The sequence below is a fragment of the Cebidichthys violaceus genome, unplaced genomic scaffold, assembly GCF_023349555.1.
Source record: "Cebidichthys violaceus isolate CVI_PGR_0920_01 unplaced genomic scaffold, fCebVio1.0.p SCAF_16, whole genome shotgun sequence".
Classification (NCBI taxonomy): domain Eukaryota; kingdom Metazoa; phylum Chordata; class Actinopteri; order Perciformes; family Stichaeidae; genus Cebidichthys; species Cebidichthys violaceus.
Window position 1 is genome coordinate 11,305,885 of NW_027176329.1, and position 25,931 is coordinate 11,331,815.

General features: G+C 43.0%; 1 protein-coding gene across 1 annotated transcript in view; it reads left to right on the forward strand.

Moving 5' to 3' along the window:
* Nucleotides 1-25,931, forward strand: part of LOC137872794 (dolichyl-diphosphooligosaccharide--protein glycosyltransferase subunit STT3B-like) — a 73,091-nt gene that overhangs the window by 40,836 nt on the left and 6,324 nt on the right. Inside the window, exons 3-10 of the mRNA XM_068711245.1 lie at nucleotides 1,865-2,152; nucleotides 10,411-10,476; nucleotides 16,439-16,538; nucleotides 18,078-18,176; nucleotides 20,111-20,257; nucleotides 23,186-23,234; nucleotides 23,874-24,028; nucleotides 25,128-25,339. Of these exons, the coding sequence (XP_068567346.1) occupies nucleotides 1,865-2,152; nucleotides 10,411-10,476; nucleotides 16,439-16,538; nucleotides 18,078-18,176; nucleotides 20,111-20,257; nucleotides 23,186-23,234; nucleotides 23,874-24,028; nucleotides 25,128-25,339 (1,116 nt within the window). The remainder of the gene's footprint in view (nucleotides 1-1,864; nucleotides 2,153-10,410; nucleotides 10,477-16,438; nucleotides 16,539-18,077; nucleotides 18,177-20,110; nucleotides 20,258-23,185; nucleotides 23,235-23,873; nucleotides 24,029-25,127; nucleotides 25,340-25,931) is intronic.

Genomic DNA, 25,931 nt, shown 5'->3' on the forward strand with positions numbered 1-25,931 from the left:
AATTGTGTATGATAGCGTTAAGTCTCTAAGCACTCGGATGGGTCACACCGTTAGGAAGACGGACGAGCAGATATCGGTTAATGTGACACTTAAGTGCCTCCCTGCTTAGACCAGTCCAGCTGCCCTCTCCCTTATTTCCCTTTTTCCCCTTCTCCCCCCCACCACTCCCACCCAGCCTCCATTCCCTGGAGAAAGACCGTCAGACGCTCTTTCTCCTAAGCTGTAGATAAGGAAGGCAGGCTCCTCTAATGTGACAGTCCATAACAACAGCGGGCTGTCAAGCCAATAAACCGCTCTTTGTTGCCAAAAGGACAATGACTCGAGTGCTTTTTTTTTTTGTAACCGCTTTTGTCAGTTCTAGTTGATGATATTTTCATAATGAACAAGCGATGTAATGTATTCTGGGATACCAAGTTAGAGAAAAAGTGCTGATAAATTATGCCCGATGACTTTTTAGCTATCAAGCCAAAACTCAAAGCAGGCTGGGTAATGTTTTTTTTACTCTGTGGAGTTTGAAATGGATAATAAATACAAGAGTAGTTCTGTACATGGCAGGATACCGCTCCATTAGAGTGAGTCCAGTCCTCCGAGTCAATAGGCAAGACATGGTTGATGATCATTGAATGAGATCGGTTGAATCTTTGGTCTCCTATGCACCAGCTAATTAGAGACCTGAGTAGAAATGCAGCCGATCAATCGGCCACCGATCGAAACTGGCCGGTTTTCAGCTGATCAGCCATGACTGTGGACTGGCCGATCAGTCTCACATTTATAATAATTAAACCACTGAAGTCATAGTAAATCTATCTGCTGATTGTGATGTCTGTTCAGGAGGTACATTTTATAACTGACTCATATGTGCGTTGGCACAGGTCATTTCTCTGATTAAAGGGTCAAATGCTGTTAAAACTGCTGTGCTTTTATACAACTTTGTGCTCAGTCAGTTCATTAAGTCCAGTAAAAGGTGTGCGACAGTGATCTGACAGTTATAAGCCCTGAATCATTACTGAATAAGATATCTCCTTTTTGTCCTTTTAGTCTTTATTCATAACTTGGTGAATTTGCAGTCTAATAATACTAATTATGCTCATAATCAGTGATTCCTCCGTGAGCTCTTTGTAACACCAAAGAACATAAATATGCACATCAGAAGTATTAAAGTGCTGCATGAACACCTGTCAGTCACCAGAGTTTAGATTCACCCATGTGGGCCTTGATGATGCAGTATGACTATCCCAAAAAAACTGTCTGATCAACGAGTCTGTCTGTTTGACTGTGTTTGCTCCTATTGGTTCGTTTGTAAAAAATCGGTGTGAACAGAAACCGGACCAGAACTAAAATGACACAATATATCATTTTTTTCCTCTTGATCTCAAAGAAATGAACCAAACTACATCAAGTCGTTTATTAAGCAAAATATGTCAAACATTTGCACGTTCCAGATTCTCAAATGTAAGGAGCTGCTGTATTTTTTTCCGTTTTACGTGACTGTAAATGATGTCCTCCTGTTTGTTATGCTATCTCCTTCCGAAACATTTTTGCCCTCTTGGCTCCTTTCATGCTTCCTCTCTCGTCTCCTGTCACTCACCTACCACTGCTTATGTCTAAGCATGCATCAAAAGATTTTAATTAATTAATCCGCCAATTATGTTCTTGATTAGTTGATTGGTCCACAAGAAAAAATCCTTTTTTCTTCGACCAATAGTCCAAAACCCAAAGATATTAATTTTACAGTAAATTCTCACATTTAAGAAACTAGAACAATCAAATGTTTCTTTTTTGTTTGGGGAAAAAAAATACTCAGAGATTCTTCTTCATACCCATCGCTCTACTGGTGTGTCACCTCTCTCCCTCTATCTCTCAGGTATACCCGGGGTTAATGGTGACCGCCGGCCTCATCCACTACATGCTCAACCTGCTCCACATCACCGTCCACATCCGCGACGTGTGCGTCTTTCTGGCACCGGTGTTCAGCGGACTGACGGCCATCTCCACCTTCCTGCTGACGCGGGAGCTGTGGAACCAGGGTGCAGGTCTGCTGGCGGCCTGCTTCATCGCCATCGTCCCGGGCTACATCTCGCGCTCCGTCGCCGGCTCCTTTGACAATGAGGGCATCGCCATCTTCGCCCTGCAGTTCACCTACTACCTCTGGGTATGTACACCGGTCCTGGAATGGGAAGGGGCAATAAGGAAGTGTACATGGAAACGTTATATAGGCAAATGTATGTACGCCTCTGATGTTGTTTCATGGTCAGTTTGACTTCCTCCTTTGTTGGGAATCAGAATAAAGCCTAAACACGTGCTGCGTCAGCTTTTAAATCTATTTTGGCTGAAAAATATATATGTCTCCCCTAACAGTGAAGTTTGTTCATTTTTCGAGGATGTGCTTTATGTAGTCGGAAAAGAAGCCCTATTTTCAATCTTACTTGGCCTCAGATGTTGAATTATTTATCCAGAGACTTGAAAGGCACACTGGGCATCTTTGCAGACCTCGTGGAACTCAGGAAACAGCATGCTGTGCCGTAAAACCTTCACAATAAGATGACCTTTAAGAGCCAAAATTGAAACTCTCGGGTTAAAGGTTGAATCCCCCCCCCCCCCCCCCCACACACACACACACACACACACACACACACACACACACACACACACACACACACACACACACACACACTTTACCTTCCTTTTTGGGAAATACACAAAGTAAACACAGCAGGTTCACCTGTGTGCCAACAGGGAAGCTGACCTCATTGAATCTGCTCCATCACTGTTCTCAACAAGGTCAGGTTTGTTTTGTATGTGACAAAAAAATATTTTCCCTCCCGTTTATTTTCAAATTGAATTTGACCCGGTTATCCTTGTTCTGCGAGGTAGACCTTGACGGAACGAAAGAAATTGCACGCATGAGTAGAACGTGTTATTTTTTTGAATACAACTTGGATGTTTGCAGGAACCACTGTGCAAAAATTGTTGTGAAATGGTCTGCCACAGTGGAGAGAAGTAAAGGGCTTTTCAAGCTGGAAGATGTGTGAAAGAGACTTTTCACTGTGTCCTCTCTTTTCATTTGTATCAGCAGCTGCCTTACAGCCCCTCAGGTGTGTGTGTGTGTGTGTGTGTGTGTGTGTGTGTGTGTGTGTGTGTGTGTGTGTGTGTGTGTGTGTGTGTGTGTGTGTGTGTGTGTGTGTGTGTGTGTGTCTTTTTTTTGTTATTGGAGTTGACCTTGACATGTTTTGAGCTGTGCCCGTTCAGTGATGCATACTTTATTTTATTTTCAACTGTTATACTCCAATAAGAATGATAGTGCCACAACACGTCTTATGTGAAAAGAAAACTTGAGATGGAAAGCATTAGCAGATAACCTGTTTAAAGTATTCAGCCTTTTTTCTATTAAACCAGGTTTCTCCTCACATCAAAGAGGTCAGCATCGTAATACCTAAAGGGTGCCGTAACTGTTCCACCTGACACAAGATGCCACACTTCTTGACGGTGCATGAAGTAACATTTAAGAGTGACTTTGAAGACTGAAAGTTGTTTTTTTTTCTGACGGAATCAAGTTTGGGTAACTCGTTCCAAACAGAGAAGGGAAGAGTTTGGATTGAATGTAGAACTAGTGATCGTTGGTTTGCTGCAGCACCGTAGTGAACCAGGAGTCTCGTAAATCTGAATGAAGGAATTCAGCTATGTGGGTGCCATAAGAGTTGCCACTCTGCAGGCCATGATTAGTGGCTTGAACGTCACGCGATTGAATTAATAAATATGGGCAGCACGCGATGCCGTAAAGGTTAAAAGCTGCTGACGTTGGAGCGTATCACTGGAGGAAAACTCTACATGCGCGGTCATCACTGCCAATCATTAAAGCACGGTGGGCATATTTTTTGTTTATACAATATCCTGTCATCCCATGGAGTCTATAAAAATGATTTTCAATTAACAAAATTGCTCCGCGTTCCTGTAGTCTGCAAGCGAGAGAGTATAAAAGGAAGTGGTTACAGTGGAGCAATTAGTCATCACTCTGAAAGAATGTCACACCTGCACCGTTAACAGGAGCAGGTGTCAAATGAATACGGATGTTTGAAGGGAGGCCAAATTTAATATTGTCAAATGTATCAATGTAAAAGAGATCAAGCAAAAGATTGAATAGACTGTAATAAAGTGATCTGCAATTAGCAAGCCGTCTTCACCTGCAAGGCCTTCTTCCAGACATGCAGCAGTGAAAGAGCGTTATATCATCGGAGCTAATTCATCCTCAACAGAGCGCTGCAGGAACGAGTCTGGGAATGAGCATTTTTGCACTTCTGGTTCCCTCGTCTCAAAATCAACGGGTGTTTGGTAAGATGCCTGAGAAAGGCCCGTGGTTGAAAAGAGCTGAAGATATTTTCATGTTTAGTGAATACGTCAGTTTTGAAAGTAAAGTTTTGACTTGTCCGCCTTCACACCCTCTTTGTGCATATGTGATCGTGGTGTAGTTTGTTTATAGCCCAACGTTTCTTCTGCCTTTGACATCATTTGTCTAGATTATCTTGCTGAACAAATCGTCCAAGTATCATGGACTTTTTTTTTTGCCACACAGTTTATTTTGTGCAGTAATCTAAAATCCAATGGCCTTTTGGCTTTTGTCAAGGGAATCGGTGCAATGCTAACATCCACGTCGGCCTACAAAAATTACATCATCCCTGCAGCACTCTATGCTTGGCTGTTAACTTAAGCAGTTGTAGTTAACACTGCCAACGGCCATATTGATCTATGACTTTAAACAATACACTAGACAAATATGAAGAACAGGAATTACCAGAGAGATTCAGCCGCTCAGACTGACAGTCACCTTTATTCTAAAGCTTCTTTGTGTCGCCTTCTTTGCATTGCTCCTGCTGCTCAGTTTACTTTGGCAAATTCCATTCTTTCTCTTTTGTATAGCTTAGAAGCTTTGGGTATTATCCAGGAAAGATTACATGATAGGATGCTGCAATCCTATTGGAGACTCATGTAAATAAGCCACATGTCAGTTCTTGACCAGCTGTAGCTGGGTAGTTGTACGTAGACGTGTCATTCAATGCTGGTTCACACCAACTGCACCAGAGTTCCAGAGATAAGGCAGGCAAATGATGCACCAGTTTTATTTAAACTGGTGCATCATTTTTTTCATTGTACCCGCAGCGTTCAAACATGACCGCCTGCAGCTGTTAGAGTTCCGTCACAGCTCGAAACAGAGCAAGACCGCTGGAGTTCCACACTTACGTATTTGGAGGCCATGCAACGATTCTCATCAGCATTCAGTGTACATGTTCTGTTCTAGACAGATTTAGTCTTGTTTTACTCAATCCATCGGACAAGTGAAAAATAGTTGTGATCTTTATTAGGGGCCAATATTCAGTATAAATATACAATCGGGAGATGCTGCATTGTGAACCACAAATCTGTTGAAATTGGCAGGAAGAGAGCTAGTTAATGTTATCTGTTAGCAGCCGGTTGGCAGCACAAGCCGGCTAAATAAGCATTTGAAACAACTTGCTTAATCAGACGCCCAAATGTTTAATCGGAGCAAATATTGAGATTTTTAGACTTTTCTTTTTTTTTTTTTTTGTCCAATTGTCCAAATCCCTCGTAACTTGTCTAAAAAAAGCTTAATGTCAAGCCCTGACATGTTTTCCTGATCGTCAAAGAAGTTTAATTGGTAAACATCAAAATCGATTCACTTGATGTTGTTTATGTGAGCCTGAAGATATCTGTTTATAGGGGGCTTTAGATGAAACATATAGTTGTATTAGATGCTTCAAAACTCTGCACAATGCTTGACAATTAATACATTGAAAATGCATTTGTAAAAAGACACATTTTGTTTAGTATATCTTAAAAAAAGAAATCCACCCTCTGCTGCTGCTCAGTGCTGTTCGCTTGCTTATTCAAACTTTATTGATATTAATCTTTGACTCTTTCGGGTCACCAGCAATAGACCATTCAGACTTGATGTAAATCTCTCGAGATATGTGAAGGACACAGACGGACAGAAATTCCTGGCTTTGGAGTTAGATAATCCAACGGTTATTTCAATTTCTATGGGGAAAAAATCTACACAAATTAGTTGAATGTTAGACAGGCCGGGGAGAAGAAACCTGCTACTCTTACTGTCCTCATCCCAGCGCTTCCAGCAAGTAAACAGACAAGGGATCCAACATGCGTGCCACAGGCAGTGTGTGAGGTGCTAATAGAAGCTCGTAGGATATTTGTCCAAGTTTAGTTTTTACCTTCAAGGCGTTGATTTCCCTTTATGCACAAGCGTGAAGACATGCCCGTGCGGTGGAGGCTTTCATTTAGACAGAAGTAGTGATGCAGGTGTTTCGTCATGCCTCACTGCTGTTTGTCACAGAATAACACGCTTGGAAGTACAGTCGCCGCCGGGTTGGAAGCAAGCTTTAATCTGTCCAAGGATTCAGCCGTCCCAGGCTGTCGCTTTGTCACATCAGGCCCTGATGCGTGTTTACATGTGGTGTCATGGCGGTATTAGTCACTAAGCTGGCGGGCAACTCGCTCACTGTAGCTGATCTGGCGATGACCTACAGTTTGGAGTCCAGGTGGCTGGCTGAGCGTACCTGTTGTGTTTACCGTCCCGATGCTACACATCTGACTCTGTCTGTTTTGCCGGCTCAGCAGAGTGAAATCAAACAGCTGCTAGTGTCAGCGTGAGGGTTTGCATCCTCCAACATACTGTGTTTCTGGAGCTAAACATACTCAGGAAATGTATATTATGTACAAATGTATACACAGACTTTTATATGTACATGTATGTACAGACGGATACAAACCACAATTTAATTTTTTTTTTTTTAAAGAACTATAATTGACAGCGAGACTACAGACTAACTTTTTATGTTTTATCACCGTCCTGAAGTAGATCGTACCATCCATCAAGACCGTTTGCCTTGGTAATTTAAGGCAAGGACAAAAGGGATGTCAGACATTTTTGTTGATAGAGACGGTTGTGCAACAAGGATTGCAAACTGGGTTGCTCTCTTTGCATTAATGAGTTGCGTTATGAAAAAGAACTTTCTAAAAATGTGTAATTTTTATATATTTTTGTCAGTCTCTTTATGTAGACGGGTAGATAATGTTTCGTATTTCCACAGCAGGCATTAAAAAAACTTTTATAGCACATTTGGCACCTTTTAAACATTAACAAGGGAGCCCTGATCCTTACCCATTTAATGTGGGTTCTTTTCCCGAATACATAGACGTTTTCCTCCTGTGTCCATCTGAAATCTTTTTTTATTTATTTATTTTTTTTAAATTTTTTACACTCTGCAGGGAGTCTCCAAAATCCGCCATTTACTTTCCAGGACCAATCCAACCATAACCATTTGTCTCACACCAGGAAATGTTTATTAGTGTGTGTTGGGGACATCTGTTTGTCTCTGCGATAATATAATGGCCTCTTGTCATCTTGCGTGAATGGACAATACATCTCCAGGTGAGGCAGGTGTTCATCGCAGCCTCTTAAAGTGATGTGTCATCAGTGAAGCGGTGCCATTGGGGAAAAAAATCCCTCTCCGCTCACCTGCCGCCTCTCGCACGCTCCGTTCTATTTGGCGAGGGCCCTGAAAAACAATCATCGCGGCCATGCGCCACTGCTTCCCATTATCAGTGTCATTTACCCACATTTGTCTTTGCGTTTCCCTTTTTCCCTCCTCTCCGTCTTTCTTCCATCTCGTCTGCCTTTAATTGTCTTTGTCTTCCTTTGTCCCTGTCAATGTTTTGCTCTGGCAGTGTTCCTCGTCCTGCCGCTTCCTCCCACCTCGCTCTCTCTCACTGTATCTCATTATTGCTCATTCCTTTCTTGCCCTCTCTTCCTCGTCTCGTTACACCTCCCCCCTCCGTCATTTCCTCCACGTTAGGGGAAAAAAAGCCGAGAGCCGCTCTCTCAAGTCTCAGCCCAATCTTCATTATCCGACTCCTTCATTTTATCCACTAATAACCCATTCAACTCCACACGCTTAATCTCTGTTTACCCCCTCCCAACTCACACACACACACACACACACACACACACACACACTCTCTCTCTCTCTCTCTCTCTCTCTCTCTCTCTCTCTCTCTCTCTCTCTCTCTCTCTCTCTCTCTCTCTCTCTCTCTCTCTCTCTCTCTCTCTCTCTCTCTCCTATAATCTATAATTGAATCCTCTCGCACCCAGGAGAGCTGCTCTTTTTAACACCGGCTCTTAGTAACATGGATACACACACACACACACACACACACACACACACACACACAGAGTAGCACTGCCTCCCCCCGTTGCTCTAACCCTGTGCACCATGCTTACATTGTTGTAACAGTAATTCCGCGCTTTCTCTCGGCTCACATTTAATTAGCTGGACTAGTATCACACTGTGCGACTTCTGTGTCTCGACAAAGAGAGTGGAGGCTGGGAGGGCAGTTGGAAGAGGCGAGTGGTGGTGGTGGTGGTGGCACCAGTTGAACATGCACATGCCTCTGAATGGACGACGCGAGGCCGCACGCAACCTTTGGCCCAGCCAAAGTGAGAACACGGCAACCTGCCCAGTTGAACCCGGGGTGTCCTCCCAAACCAGCGCATACATAAAAATATAAAATCCATTTGTTTATCTTAACACGCATACGAATTTGACCTAAACTCACCACCCACATTCCAAGGATCGTCATGCTTGTTTTCACGATTAAACAAAAGCAAAGACTCAACGGCGTGGAACTGTTTATGGAAAAAGTGCTCAGTTGTCAGTTTACATCCAATTACAGCTAATGCAGTCTAATAAAACAGCCCTGCAATACATCCTACCGTTATGATTTATGCAGGATTGTTGTAAAACTGCATTAAACAGTAAATGTAGCTCTATGTATACAAACTTTGATACACTGTAAAAATGCTCCAATTTGCAGGAAACTAACTTCAGACTGGATCAAAGTTAGTTTCCAGCGCTTATAGTGTTAAAATCACCCCATCTCCCTTAGAGAAACAAATCCCTACTGAATTTGGCTTTAGTCCTGTTGACCCAAACAGAGCAACGAACATCAGAAGTTCCTCCTTCTTATAGAGGAACATGATAATCATCAGGTCATCACAGACCTACTTACTGTGCCCCTCCTCAACACATAGAGGAAAGCCCCACTGGAGCAGTTTGTTTTTGTATTTCTGCACGCACAGACGGTATGAAGCGGTGTCTGTGTGTCTTAACTGTGCAGAATTGATCCGGAAGTCTGTTCTGGTTCTTGGGCAAGGCGGGACCACCACAGTCCAACGATCATTGATTCACCCCCATCAGCGAATCTCAGCCTTTTTTGGATCAAGCTTCTTGACAACCTCCTCTTCTCCCCCCCAGTTTTTCTCCTCAAGTCTATTGAGTCGTGTGTGTGTGTGTGTGTGTGTGTGTGTGTGTGTGTGTGTGTGTGTTCTCCTTCCCTGTGTGTTTTTAAATGTTAATGTGTACACTTGCCTGCTTTATCGGCCTGTGGCGGGGAAGGAGAGCTTGTTGTTTACAAGATGTTTTCGCTTGTCTAGTCTGAACCACTCTCATCAGCTCTCTAAGCACAGCTGGCTATTCCACATCTGCTATGATTGTTTAACTGTGATCATTGAACTGCTTTTTAAAGATGCACAAAATATGAGGGTTTAGCGCTTTTTAACCATTTTCATTTCATATTACACTGCGCTGGCTTCTGACAAACCCTTTTTAGACGATGGAGTTCTTTAAGGATTATTGAAAGCATCAGTGTTCAAAGAACTCGCAGAAATGGAAAATGTTGGCTTATTAAAAAAATAAATAAAATCATCTGATTTGGACAATTATTATAGTTTATTTACTACAAAGCATACAATTATTATGCTTTCCTCAAAGCCAACAGCAACAGTAGATTAACCTCGCTGATCATCGTAAAAGACATTACATCTCAACTCATCAAAACTCTTGTTTGTCTTTCCACTGTTCCAACAATCACTTCTGGTTTCTTTCAGAAGTTTGGAATCAGTATTTTTTTGTTACATTTTAATTATGTATTATAAGCTGCTCAGAACTAGTGGCAGGAAGCTAAACAAGTCATAATTCCTCTGAAAACATCTCCTTCAAACAACTGTATTATTCAAGTTTACAGATTACATTTGAACGGATCATGATAACGTTATAATTTATCTTTGCATAATAGTCATTTGTACTGATTACAGCTTGAACGCTTAATAATGTGACTGGCCGTGGTCCAGATAATTTCTTTCTATTATAGTCTAAGGAGAACATCATGTCATTGTCTCACAGAAAGTGCATCCTATGGTGCTTTTGTTGCTAATGTCCCTGATACACAAACTGTGGGTATACATGTCTTACTTGATGCTGACGCGTACGGTTTATGGATGTATTCATAACTATTTACTGTGACTCTCTGTCTCCCTTGTAGGTGAAGTCGGTGAAAACGGGCTCTGTGTTCTGGGCCATTGGCTGTTGTCTCTCCTATTTCTACATGGTGAGATTACACACACACACACACACACACACACACACACACACACACACACACACACACACACACACACACACACACACACACACACTGACACGCACGCACGCACACACACGCACACACACAAGGTACAAACTAACGATAACCAGATTTGATTGAATTGTAAGTCAAGATCACATCATGACTTCTTGTTCCCATATTTATATTTTTATTTAGGCCTGTAATTTAACTTGTATGCATTTTACAATTGTTTTTTTTTATTTGTATTTGATGTAAATATTTGACATGTTCTTTTTTTGCTTGTGTGTCTGTTTTACTGCTGTGCAACCCACTACCTTTTGTGACATTTTGTCACTGAGTTACGGTTCGGTATAATAAAGGTTTTTCTGGTTCCGGTCCTTATCGACCTTTCTCCATTTCTTTTCCCATTATTTGAGTAAGTGAAGACGCACAAACCTCAGCATTCATCATTAGCAACAAGGCGTTTTCATTCTTGTAAAATGTGTTTTTAGTCAGACTTTTAAAATGTATTGCAACTGTCTTTTGTAAAGCAGCTTTGGCTCTGCCATTTTTTACACACTTTGCCTTCAGGAGTTGAAACAGCATTTTTCTCTACAAATCCCACTTTAAATGTATTTGGAGCTCCTTTCAAATTCAGATCTGGTTCTTGATAATTATCAATGCTCCTGGGATGCTAGTGTTTGGGGGGCTACTGTCCTGTGTCCAGCGTTGACATGGCGAGGCATGGAAAAAGAGGAGGAGCCGTTTAGCCAGTGTCGTCTGCATTATTTATGAGTTTGGGCTCAAACCTATCGGGGGATTGATGAGAGAGATGAGAAAAAAAAGACGATCCGGGCTCACTGCCTCAGCGACAGATTGTTTGTGTGTGTGTGTTAGGGAGCTGGAGCACCTAAAAAAAAAAAACTCCAGCTTCTTGCTCATTCCAGGCTAAGTCTCTGTGGCCGGCAGTGAGACAGATATCAAATGAAACAGATTACCAAAATCCAGCTTCATCGATCACACAGGGCCACAGCGTCAGAGGGGGCGTGGAGAGGATTGGGGGGGGAGATAGAGGAGTGATGGAGAGATGAATAGAATAGGTGGCAAAATGGAGAATGGAGACAAAAGGACAAGGAGACATGTGGAGAGATAAGCAGGGAACAGGACAGAGTGGACAGCGAGACGGAGACAAACACAGGAGGATAAGACCGCACAGAGAATATGTTGTGATGTGTAACTTTCACGCCGTCCTCGTCGGAAGCAATGGGAACATCGAGTCTCCATGCTTCGTTCTCCTTATTATCACCCACCCCACCCCACCCCCCTCCTCGGTGATGTGACGTTCCTCTGTACTGTATCTGCAGCCCACCCACTTTTGCGGATGAGTCCTCTAGCAGTGAGCAGCAAACTAGCCGTGTATGTCTCCATCAACACCACCATCCTCCCGACCGCCCGCACTGCCTCCCTTTGATCCTGCACACAAAGCACTGCATCCACTCCTTTACCCATCCCTACTTTTTTTTTTTTTTATATCCCCATAAGCTGTCACTTTAATCAGGATATAGCCATCACAACATTTTCCCATGGGGCTTAATTGAATGTGACACTCGTAAAGCAGATGTGGAGACAAAACGGGGACAGATTCCATGCCTGGATATTGGTGTAATCAGAGGGGAGAGGACGGAGAAGGACGAGATTAAGAAGAGGATCGGAGCAGCAGGACCCTACTGATGGACAGGAGCCACAGGAACTATTTTGGTAGCTGCGCAACATCCCCCGTTCATCCCTCAAGGGGGGAGGGTGGAGCGGGTGGAATAACAAGAGGACAGAGCAAAAGCAGATCAACTGCACTGCTCATTCCCAAAGCTTTGGCTTACCTCGCTCTTGCTCTCTCGCTCGCTCTCTCTAAATCCTCCACAGTCCCCTCTAGCAGAACAACCTGTAACATCAGGGCACACCAAAAGCTCCTTTGCTTAATCAAGTATTGATTAAATGCCCTGAACACAAAGTGCATCAGGTGACTGTTAAATAGATGTCACTTTGCTTAACTTCTTAGCCATGCTAGCAGCGTGGCTTTAGGGATACGCGATGGTTGGTCGGTCGATCCGGACTGAAACTTCACAACTATTGGATGGATTTCTCTTCAATTTTATACAGACATTCTCGGTCCCCAGAGTACGAAGCCTCTAATGGTGCCATCAGCCGATTACGTGTTCACCCGTGGAATATCATCTACATCTACTTGATGGATATGCACATTTTTCACTGACATTAATTTTCCCCAGAATATGTACCCTGATGATTTTGCCGATCATCTGACTTTTTCCTCTAGAACCAACATGAGTTCGACATTTGTGGTTTGAGTGAAATCTCTCAACAGCTTTTGACTGGATTTGACAATCTGTTGATCTTCCATTTAGCGCCGGCACCAGGTCAAAGTTGTAATTTCAGGACCAAATACTTGAAAAAAAAAGAGACTTATCCATCAGCCTCAGCTGTGCTTTGTAAAAAAATGGATCCAATGTCTGTAGAGCGAAAGAATCAGTCATGATCTACATTAACGTTCACTTCTCCCATTGGAGTTAATAGACACAGGACCTGCCTCTAGTCTCCTAACAGGGCGGTGCAGTGGCGAAACCCACGTGACACAGATACAGGAAACTGACTCAGTGGGGTGTTTCTGTTCTGAACTGTTGCTGGTTGAATCTAAGTAGATTTACAGCATTCTGCGTTGCAACGACAACCTTTCTGTTGACCCGTGATCATTATTGTCTCTAATGTCATCTTAAACTCTTAATGAACTAAAGTCACTGCTGGTGTTGGAGAGGGTTCAATAAGCAGAACAACATTCATTTTCATAAATGGACAAGAGCACATGGCTCAGGCTGCAAACACCTGTGTACACACACGCGGTAAAACCCTTCTCCCTGTTGCATGCTGTGTTTGCTATATCCTCTTCTGAGCGGCCCCGCGGTCATCAGATAAGCCCGGTATGAAATGCAGAGAGCGATAATGGCTAAAAGACTTTGCTCCAAACATTTTCTGATTCCTGCCCTTACCTGTTAGCCTCTGGCTCGGGCAAAGGGCTGGCTGTTAGATCCATAAATTCAAATAAAGCCTGTTTGTGCATGCATGCATGCACACACACACACACGCACACACACACACACACACACACACACACACACACACACACACACACACTCAGACATGCACACACACAGCTTTGGTTTTTGTCTCGGGCATTCATCACTGTGTGGTTCTCTAATGTGGCCAGATGGTCAGTACCTCCCATCTTTTTCCTCGGGTCGATTGTGCACTCTGCAGGCAATGATCCAAACACTTGAGAGGGAAATCTGCAAGCAAGTTGCATCGTAGAGTTTACTGAATTACAGGTGCTGGTAACCACCTGCATGACGCATCCAGGTTACCACATTTACCGATCTCTGACTCGTGAATAGCATGCAAACACGCTGAGCTAAGAAGGTGATGGTGGTGAAGATTACTCCCACTAAACATCAACATGTTGGCGCTGTCATTGAGAGCATGTTACCATGTTGACGTTAGCATTTAGCACCTCTGTGCTGAAGTACAGCCTCAGATGAGGATTCTTAATCTTGGTTAGAAATAATGTTGGTCCTTGATAACACTACATGGCAAACAAGGATGACCTATGCCAGCTGACTTACTAAACCCTGCTTTAACACCAATTTGGTAAGTGAATTACAAATGATGTAACTAGCACAATGGTAAATACACCAGTTGTTGGAGTGACCATGGGAATTTTTCCATCCACTGTCTTCTATCCCTCTGACATGGTATACCCAGTTAAATACCCAAAGGGAAAAAAACAAGCATTAAAAATGATGTTGACTTTTACACTCTGAGTCAACAATGCACCTCAGTGACGCCAGAGAGTTTAACTCGGATGGATCAATATTTTAAAGAGGCTCTTTTTTGTTAAATTTACATGGAAAGTCACTGGTGCGGTTGGCATGGTTTTTGTGAATTAACACATGCCATGAATGCACAAACATGCCTATTGATTCACAGAGCTTCACAGTTACCGCGGGGGACGGGGTGGCGTGTCCTCGTCGTCTTTGTGCCGGCTGTAGATTGCAGAGAAAGACCCGTTTAAATGTTTTTAAATGGTAATGCCCGATTTGTTTTTCTCTCTTTGTTATCATACGTACTCCGTAGGAATTGGCATGTTTATAGTTGTGTAAATTAACTTGAATTTGAAATTGACTCATTCAAGTTACAGTTCCCATGCTACTAAATGGCCGTCACCATCTGAGAAAACGGATGCCAACTACTGCCAGATTATAATTAAGCATTCAACACAGAATTTATTCTGGAGTTTTCTTTTAACTCTCTGCCTTAATGTAGCATATTAATGTTTTTTATTAATTAGACATGATGATGCTCAGTTTTCCTGTGGTCGCAGAAGTGTAATGAATGCACTTTTCATCATACCGAGCGGGCGCAACGGGGCTCTTTCCGACAAGCAGCTGCGAATAAAGGATCATCAAACAATCTGCGTACACGCGATCCCTTTCCCCGTTGAATTCGCTCTCCCTCTCTCCAGTTCACTTTCTAACACTTCCCAACTTTCCTTTCTCTTTTCCTCTGTCTTTCTTTCCCTCAACACTGCTCTATGCTCTCCTCTCTTGATTGTCTAGTGCTCTCACTGTTTCCATTTCCCCTTTGCTGTAGTCAAGTATAGGCAGTTGAAAGCTTGTCAGTGGTGTTTTTGTGGAGTCGTTTTTATAGCTCCTACATCCGGCGCTGCGGTATTTAGCGGACCTCAAAAACGGTTGAGGTACAATTTCAGTAGAGCTTTAAAAGTTATTGCCGCATCGAACATGTACAGTGTGATTGCCTAGTTTTTATAGATTCTATATAATTCAGGTTTTTATAGCTCTGTACTTATGTCTAATAGTAAAGAGGCAGTGAGATAGTTTTACATCCCTTCTTGAATGATTCTATTTAAGGTGCCTCCAGTGGTTATGTGTATAGATTGATGTACTTCAGTTTAATTGTTTGAAAATTTAGGTGTGTGTGTGTGTGTGTGCGTGTGCGTGTGCGCGTGCGTTACGTGGAGCCGTAATGAGTCAAAAGCTACAGTAACTTTCAATCTCACATGAATACACCATTGTGGCAGAATTGTTTTTTATTTTATTGGTTTTTCATTACAGAAAGATCACATGTACACAAAGGGGGAAAAAAAAGAAATCATGAAAAGATCAGGATTACCTGTCTCCACAAAACCTATTTATTCCAGTGACATATTCAGTGGTTCACACTCTTATCTAGTCCTTGATATGAAAACATCGTCCGTTTCTCTCGACATCACTCTTGAGCTCTTATCCTGTGAGTTAACAGTTACATTCTTACAACAGTTTTCTCTCCAAGTACGTGGTGATGTTGTGGACTGTCTGTCTCAAAATGATGCAACCATTTGTCTTCTCTAATAGTCGCACCTAGTTCTTTTCCCCACAGCTTTATATATAATTTTTTTGTCTTCTCTCCATTGGGTGCCGATATTGAGAAATTATTTCTCTTTCTTTGTCTTTCTGAAGTGGTCGTGGTTGTTTAATGTATAGTTTTGTTTCATCCATTTTGTGACATGCATTTTTCCAATAATCCAACTGTTTTAAATAGTTTTTTTAGTAGCTGTCGGCAACAATGTGGGAAACCCATTGCGTCTCAACAGGACTTCAGGTTTCGATTAATCTCCCGTCAATGAGGCAAACCTGACTTCCTTCCCGCAAAGCTGATTTGTAGCATTTTAACAGGAAACTCTCGACTCAGCGTGGTTACCTCGTTTGAAACTAAATGAAGAATAATTGATCAGGCGGGCCGGTTCAATGAAGAAGACCGTTTCAGAGAGAAGACGATGTCCCAGCAGGCTGACTGACGTGTCTTATGTGTGTGTGTGTGTGTGTGTGTGTGTGTGTTCCAGGTGTCGGCATGGGGGGGCTATGTGTTTATCATCAACTTGATTCCTCTGCATGTGTTTGTGCTGATGCTGATGCAACGCTACAGCAGAAGAGTCTACATCGGTGAGCTACACACACACACACACACACACACACACACACACACACACACACACACAAACCACACAAAAGCTTTTAGTGTGCAACTTGATGTTAAAAACGTCCCCACATACAGTCGCTGAAATGGAAAGTGACTGCGTTTTCAGATCCTCTTCCATTAGAACAGAAATGTATGCAACGAACAAGACAAAAAAACACTCCTCCTTCCTCTGCGTCTCTCAACATCGTTGCCGAAGCATTTGATCCTGAAACGAGCGCAAACGCCGAGTCACGCATGCACTCACCTCTCGCAACCGTAAGCGTTCCATCATCGGCGGTGCAGACACCTGTACGCTCACACACACACCACTTAACAGTAAATGCAGCCACCTGCTACCTGATCTTTTTATTTTTTTGTTGTTTTTGTGCAAATACCAGAGACAGGCTTGTTATTCCACTAAACATCCCCGGTTTCACAGACCACGTGGCGGCTCCAGCACATTTATCAGTTGGCTCGCAGAACTCAAGCTCAATCCTTCAAACTCTCCGTCGTCGGCTTAGCCGTGAGCCCGCGGACAGCCGCCGATGTTGTGGTCAGGAAAAATGAAAGCCGTGCCAAGTATCTTCTACACATGATTATATGTTGCACTCGCTGTAACCGCAAAAGCATAATCTTTGAGAGCTTTGAAAATGAATTATGGCCTCTTCACAGTGAGAGGGGCTTTGACCTACCTCTGCTCCATTTCCCAACGGTTCTTCGCCAAACGAAATTCTACTTGACAATGCCGGGCTGTTAGATGAAGCGGAAAATATCCTCCTGCCTTCATTGTTCATCAAGGATGTCGGCAGAGCATCATCCTGCAACCCTGTGCACCTTTTGGTAGCATGTGAGAAATGGAGAAACGTATTCTGTTGACAGAAAAGACATTATGTCTACAGGCGTGTCCTATTTTCCTCACCTCTCCTCCTCTTTACATCTCACGGCTCCTTTTTCCAGCTGTCTCTGATTCACTATGAAGGAACATACAAAAAAGGAGAGAGGAGAGAGGGGAAAAAAAGGGAAGAAAGTCCTGATTTAATACAATGCCTCGCAGTCTATGTTCCCTCACAATGCATCTCTCTCTGTCTTGAGTCAATAGCAGATGTGTGAGAAAGAGATAGCTGAGGGCGGTCACAACTACTTCAAAAATGAGGCACACTCTTCAGGAAGAGTATGAAATCTTAATTAAGCTGCTGCGTCTGCCAATCGGTGCCCCCCCCCTCAGCTACAAAGGTGGGAGTTGAGCTGTTCTCGGCGCCGTCGTCTCACTTCAGGCCTCCCTGCAGCACCGAGCCAACTCCCTTTTCCTCAGCAAATGACATTAGATTAGGTATTTTGTATTTACTCCCTCTGAAGTGTGACAGTGAAAATCAATAGACTTTAAATACCTCTGTTGAGGCTGATTTCCCTTAGTAGGGCCCAGACTGGAGTAGTGGAGCAAAATAGTTTCTGTGGCGCAATAGTTTATTTTCAGATTGTTGTATTTCTTGTATGATCCACCATCTCTCCTTCTCTCTTTACAGCTTACAGCACTTTTTACATCGTGGGTCTCGTACTGTCGATGCAGATCCCCTTTGTCGGCTTCCAGCCAATCAGGACCAGTGAGCACATGGCCGCTGCCGGTAAGTCCCACCCCCTGTACCCCGGTACTTCAGACTAATTTCCTTGTGTATGCTACCGGCCACTGACAAAGTAGGCATCAAGTTTGTGAACGCGATCATGTATTTAGCAGCTACATAAAAAAACAAGTAGCAAAATCTTTAACTTTGGAGTTTGGGGGTGAATATTGGACTGATATTCATTAGGTGGCTAGAAACAAGACTGCTAAATAGTGTTGCTCTCTGTCAGTTCAACGCTAAATAGTCAACTGTTTGCCATATCACCTTAATTAGGTGATAATGTATGTTAATATATGTCGCTGTACAACTTGTTACTCGGCCAACAACTGGCCAAAAAAATCAATTAATGCAGGTTTAATTCTACATTTGTCTCTAAAACACAGACTTGTTACAAAGCACCTTGAATTACAGTGAAATTGATCGTATTTTACCACTGAATGGACTATTCGGAATAAAAGTTACATAAAGTAACTGGGGCAGAATTTGCTTTTTATACAAAGACTCATTAATACTACGCAGAGATTGCATTTCAGTTCCTCCGACCTGCCCTGAACCCTGCCAACAAATGTATGCTGCCACACAAGGGAAAGGCTCGGGTGGAATGCTGTTGTTCATGTATTAAAGGTGTGACTTTACATAAGACGCTCGCTTGTCATCCAAAGCACCTCACGGTACCGTGGATGCACACACTTTAAGGTTGTTTGGCTACGGCGGGAATTGAATCCCCCTCCGCCGATGCCTTTAGTCACGCTCCGTGTGCAGAAGAACACAGGACCCTCTCAGAATATATTCACAAAATAGAATTAAGTAAGCAGCTTCACAAGCCGCCCATATGGGTTTAGCGCTGTAAGTACTTTTCGTTTTGGCTTGTGGGTAGTTTATTAAAGCTCGTTCGGTTTTTCGCCACTCAAGAGTGGGCCCATCTGCTGCCTGACGGCACGGATGGGTGCTTATGTACGCGCATGGGTCCTGCGTCCGTGTACATCCAGATTGGGAGAGGACTGTCATTGGCAGCTTTAGGAAGCCGAGCAGCACCTTTTTTGAAAATTCTCTTAACACTGCAGCAGGCTTACGTTGAAGTGTCCCTGTTTTCCTGAGAGTCTACAACACAAACAGAATTATGAGAGGCTTTGAGAAAATGCACCACAAAAAAATATATATAAATCCCCTCCTCTCTCCGTTTTTGACTCCCTGCTCTCTCAGTGTGTTTTTTGTGTATGTCGCTGGGGTAGCAGCTGCTCAGAACATCTGGTGGTGGCATTCAGGGAGCACAGTGGGAGACGAGGAAGAGAGTGACAGAGACGCGGACCTGTCGGTACCGTTGAGACGTCGGCCCCTGAGGCAGGCAGACAGGCAGGGTGGCACAGACTGACAAGCACGTTAGCGCCACAGCGGCTCTCCGGGAGACAGACAGACGGCCTTAACCTTGGAAATGGGTGAGACCTGCTGTGGGCGGTGGTGGTGCTAGCGGAGGAGTAAGGCGATTTCACACAAGATTTGTCAAAGGGATGGGAGGTGACGAAAGCGAGAGCAACCAGACCTCTTTTTACATTTTTTATATCGTACTCGCCAGAAGACGCACCGGAGAAAAGGGCGCTGAGAAAGTGACAAAGCAAAGGAATGGAGGAAAGAAAGGAAGGACAAGGCTCTAGAAAGAGAAGGGCTTATTCACACAAACCTGTCTCATGCATTTGAAATATGTTGTCCCACAGTATTTGTCTTTGACACCTGCATGAACAGCCGAAGGGGCTACCGTGAACGGCTATGTCGAGAATTCTGCCGAACTGACAGCGGCACTTCTTAACCACGAGAAAAAAAAGACCGTCTTGGTTGCCCTGCAGGAGACAACATGAATCGGGGCCTTTTCAAATATTCAGTGTGAGTTTGCTGTGTATGTTTGCTCATTCTTTGCTTTCTGCCTGTGGCTTCTTTCCCAGGTGTGTTTGCACTTCTCCAAGCCTACGCCTTCCTGCAGTACCTGAAGGACAGGCTGACCAGACAGGAGTTCCAGACACTCTTCCTCCTCGGAGTCTCTCTGGCCGCCGGCGTGGTCTTCCTCACCGTTATCTATCTCACTTACACAGGTCTGTATGTCTGCTCACACGCTTTCTCAGTTCACATACATGGAGGCTGTCATTTATTGTATTCTTTTGTCCTTGTAAGTCGAGCTGAAACAATTGACTACTTGGTTGACAGAGTATTACTCCATGCATAATAATCAATTAAGTCGCTTATCAAGCAAAAATTACCCAAAGTTTTGCTTTCAGCTTTACGATGTAGAGTATTTGATGCTTTATTCTATGTGTCATTTAATATTGAATGTCTTCGGGATTTATACTGTTAGTCGGACAAAACTAGCAACGTGAAGACAGATCCTCGGGTTCTACGAAAAAGCCTAAATGAATTGAAAAAGTCAATAGATGAATTTATAGAAAACGTATGATCATTTGTCGAATTCATTTGTTGACCTCATCGATTGTAAGGAGTTGCCGTGAGCGATTGCATTGCAGCCTGTTTAGTGGTTGCCGTCTGTAGGTATTGAACCATTTTGAAAAATTGTTGTTCCCATTAGTCACAGACACAAAAATACCAAAATTTAACTTTAAGCCACACAAATGCCAACAAACGATACATCTAGTATGTCCTGGGTTTATTTCCTGGTTCAGTCTTCAGTGTCGAGATATAATATCACTTTCTAATGTTATTTTCATACTCCAACGGTAATGTTTCCTTCCCCATCTGTTTGTGTGTTTATTAGCACACGTATAAGAAATGAGTTTGGCTGAGATGTGGTGAACAAATAGCCTTTTGTGGAAGGATCAGTTGACTAGATTTTTTCATGATGATCCAGATCTGGGATTTCAGCCATTTTAAATTTAGTTTTCTTTATTCAGCCAAAAGTAAGTGTGTTTATACACTATTCCCCGATGGTCTGACCTCCCGGGCCTCCCCAGTGGGCTGCCAATCAGCGTTTGGTTTGTCAGAAAATGAAACCCAGAAGGCAAATGATGAACAAATATAAACTGATAAGGATGCAAGTTGGAGAACATTTGTTGGAGGATTGTGCTCTACCGAGGGCCTTTTCGTGGAATCATTTCTGTTGTTTTTGGTCGGCCTGGTTGAACCCTGATGCGCACAGCCGGCTGCTTGAACTTTGTCCTTGTTAATGTTTTCCTCTATTATATTCAGCTCTGCCTGCTTTCCAACCTTTCAAATGTTGCCTCCTTGCTGTTTATTGATTTGTATTTGTCTCCAGCTGAAGCGTTGAGATTTAAGATGACACAGCCTATAGCTCTTATTTGACACTGCCTCTGCTCCTCTCATCTAGCGGTTCATTACCTCAGACGGGTCTCAAGGAAGAAGCCGGTATAGTTTTTTAAGAGGAGAGCTCGCTCATCCCCTCCGGCTGTATATGCACACCTTTTCTGCTACGTGTAATGAGCCTCAATAAAGCATGACTGGTTTTTTTTTTACCCAACATAATATATTGGCTTTCTCACCTTGATTAAGGCAGCAGTTTATTTACTTGCCTTAACCAACAATCTGCCACTCCAGATTATGTAAACACGCCAGCCAGGCCGTCTGCCCGGTGCAAAGACACGGTGGCACATCACATCTGCAGCAACATTGCCGTCCTTAGATTGGTCGCCCGCCTGCTTTAGAGCTGATTTGGATGCAGAAGTCCCGTGAGGACCCCTGACTTCAACTGGACGTCTGGTAAACGCTGTGATGCGCCGGCCAACTGAAGGCAGCAGTGGGAGTAGATGACTGTTTGGTGATGTGCCAGTTTCCCAGTGAAACTGCACATGTCCTTCTCTGTTCTGTCAGACTTTTTCATCTCATAAGAATCTCTGCAGCAGAGTAGCCGGGTGTGTTTTTTCTCCTCTTGAACACGGTGCCAAGTATTGATCGGTTAAATCAGTGTCATCCTATAAATCAACTCTCAAAAATATCTCCTTCATTCCACTTTTACTGCTTTTTCATATATTTGTCTTGCCTGCTTCGGTTCAGCGCTTTGTGGCATCTTATTTAAAAGTGCTCTTTTATTTAGATTTTTTTTTTTTTTATGATGGTTTTGGTGATTATTTCATCATTAATATTAAACAAATTAACCACAATCTCTCTCGAGGAGCATCAAAGGACTCGATATATCTACATGTTGGTGCAAACGAGTTGAGATATGGGGCCGTGGCTTTTGTTTGTGTTTTCTGTGCACATACAGTAGGAGTGTGTGAGTGGCTGTGAGAGCCCCCAGGCAACAGTTGAGAGCTGAAATGTATTCCACATCAAAGCCTAACCAAAATAAGACATTTGTATGCGTGCATAAAATGCCCTGTGCGGTCTAATTTGCAGCTTAAATGGTTTCAGTTAAATTTATAAACAAGTCAATTCAAGTAATTACGTAGCATCAATAGAATTCATTTTTAGCATCGACACGTTCTCTTTGGTTTTTCTTGGAGTGAAATTGATCTTAAAATGATCACAAATCTGTGTAACATGATGCAAATATTTTAAATAAGATTAACAAATGTGTACAACCCTTTGTGCGTAATTTTGGGTATTAAGAAATGTCTGCTCCAATCTTCACACAATCTAACATACAGTATTCCATGTAGGTCATAAACCCTGACCTTGACAAATGTGGACATTATGCTTTTTATCCAGGAAGAAGGCAGCTACCCTGTTCTCTTGCTTTTGTTTAAAGGCCAGTCTGCTCCAATATGACGGCAAAGTTGACTTATCGTGGCAATGGGCTGAAGAGGCCAATACGGCATCGATGTATATATGGTTTTCACAGCAAAAGAAGTCCACCACCAAGCAATAGCATATATTTAAACCGTACATGTCAATTTATAGGCTACTGTAACGACCGTAAACTCGCCTTTACATAAACATCGTTCAACAAACTTCCTGCACACCTAGCAGCACTTGTTGTATTCCAAGAGTCGAGTGGAAAACATGAAAACACAAATGTTATATATTTCTGTATTGATTGTCTTTTCTTTCCCCAGGATACATTGCTCCGTGGAGTGGTCGTTTCTACTCTCTCTGGGACACCGGGTAAGCTCTGCTGACCTTCACACTCTCGCTGTCGATGGAACACTTGTTCAGTCGAGTGTGTTTCTGAAGACGCCTTTAAACAACCCCCCCGCACCATCCCAGAGGGGGAAAACAGTACAGCCCGGGCTCTGTGTTTAACTATTGTCTTACTCCCAAACAGCACCAGGCACCCCGTGTTCTCTGAATGCTCTGTGTGTTTGATATTTCAGCACACCCAATCAATTCTCCTCCACCCTCACTCCCCACCCCCCACTCTGTTTGCTGACTGAAGCAGTATGGGATATTTCTTTTTTTTTTTTTTTTTTTTTCACTTTTCTCTGGAGGCTCATACTAATTTCTTAATGTGCTGTGTGTTTTCTCGTACCCAGCTGTACTCACTAAACACTTTGAGAAATATTTAAAGTTGTATAGAAACTGCTGTGTAAAAGTCCCGTAGTGAATAAAGAGCGAACACACAGATCAGAAAAACACGAGTCATCTTGAGTGCTAAATTTGTTAGTCAGGGAGGTAAATTATTTTTTTCCCCTTCATAATTCTGGAGTTAATCAGGAGGATCTAATGTATAATTTGTCTGAACACTCCCAACATGACTTACATCCCGCCTGTGTCTCCCCTTCTCATTCCTCTCTCCGTCTCCAGCTACGCAAAGATCCACATCCCCATCATCGCGTCCGTGTCGGAGCACCAGCCGACGACGTGGGTCTCCTTCTTCTTCGACCTCCACATCCTGGTCTGCACATTCCCAGCAGGCCTCTGGTTCTGCATCAAGAACATCAATGATGAACGAGTGTTTGGTAGGAGCGTTTTGTTTGAATCTATCGTTCATCTGTCTATCTCTCGTTTATTTAAATGAATGCTGTCAAAGATTTAAATTTCATTTTGGCATAGAGTTACACCGTCCAACTCTCTGCTTTAATGACATCGTCAATGTTACTTAACCTATAAACACAGGACCTTCCTAGATTAGGTTTATTCCAGCAAATTAGATTATTTACATTTTCAATTATGTTCCTTTTACAGAAATCATGTTCAGAATAAAGAAGTTCAAACTCGGTGATTGGATTTTTTTCACCAAAATGCACAGTGGGAATTGGAGTTAGCTTCCAACCTTATGCTTGCATGTACTATACATATATTTTCTCACACCGTTGAGACATCTTTTTTTTGTGCTGATGATCAAACCTGCAAACTTGAAAGGGCCAGTCTGTCAGTCGCTCTGTCATTTCTTATCAGTTTTACTGATATAGTCCTTTAATCTGTAATTGTCGCTCTCATTTATCTGCTTTATTAAGTATGAGCTATAATAAACAGGCACTATTTGTAAACTGTATGTAATAAGTCAAATTAAGAGAGTGTAGTGATCAGGACTCATATCGCTGGATGTGAATGAACTGGTTTAGGAAACATCCTCATCATTATAGTATCGTCCTTGTTTCCGATATTGTAACGCTCACTCAGCTTTCCCTCTGCCTGAAAGAAAGACACTGAGGGAGACATGAAAAACAACTCAAACAAAACTTTTATTTGTACAGAGTAAGATCAAGGGCAGAGAACCTTTTGAGCGCTAGAAGAGTTTTTCAGCAACCTGTTTCTCCCTCAGACTTAATCAGCCAATTACAGCTATTGATTAGCCATGCACCTGTTGAGCCGGGTCGGCACTTTTCAAGGACGGAAAGCAGCCAGCGCGCTCTCTCTCCATTTAGGGTTTGAGCTTTCAGAGCCGACAGACTGATTATGCTGCGTTACAACTCAATTTCTCCTTTTCATGTCTTTATCTCGTCCTCGCAAACACCGGCCCTTTCCCTCCGTCCTTTATATTCACACCGCCTTTCTCCTCGTCTGACCTTTGTCTACTTTGCCCCACCCCCCACCCCACCTCTGTTTTCATTCCAGTGGCCCTGTACGCGATCAGCGCCGTCTATTTCGCCGGCGTGATGGTGCGTCTGATGCTGACACTGACGCCGGTGGTGTGCATGCTGTCTGCGGTGGCTTTCTCCAGTGTCTTTGAGCATTACATGGGAGACGACACAAAGAGGGAGAAACCACCTGCTGAAGACAGCAGCGACGAGGACGACAAGAGGAATTCTGGGAATCTTTATGACAAGGTCGGGACGGAATGATTGTAGAAATTTGCATTAATAAATAAGAAAACATTACCGACTTTACAGACAGTTGCAGTTTGGATTTATCATTTGCATGTCTGTCAGCTTCCCTCACTCCCCACCAGTTTAGCTTGCCAGTTTGGGTAAACTGTGATTCAACTGTGATTCAGCTGCAGCTGTTTGATGCTGTTGTCAGAATTTGAGCCGTCTCACTTGGTGGAGTGTTGATCCGACTGCTGTCTTTGTCTATTCCAGTCCACCTCTTAATCACAACGTTTCATGTGTTGCCTACAAATAGCCGTCTTTGAGAAGTGTTGCCGAGATATAAAAATGTAGCTCGTGCAACAATTTTGTGAAAGTAACAGATGCTTCAAAAAATTACGCATTTAAGCCAGTTTTTAAACATCGAGATGTCAATGTTGGACGTCTGTTTATGGTGACGGGGCTTGTTGCACATCATTGCTGTCCTGCGCTGGTGGAAAAAAAACAAAGCTGTGATGGACATTTTGGATAAACTTGTAAGCTTTGCTGTTACTACAAGCTGTATACAAATTTCACACAATGTGAAACAAATTGTGATAAATATTTCTGCTGA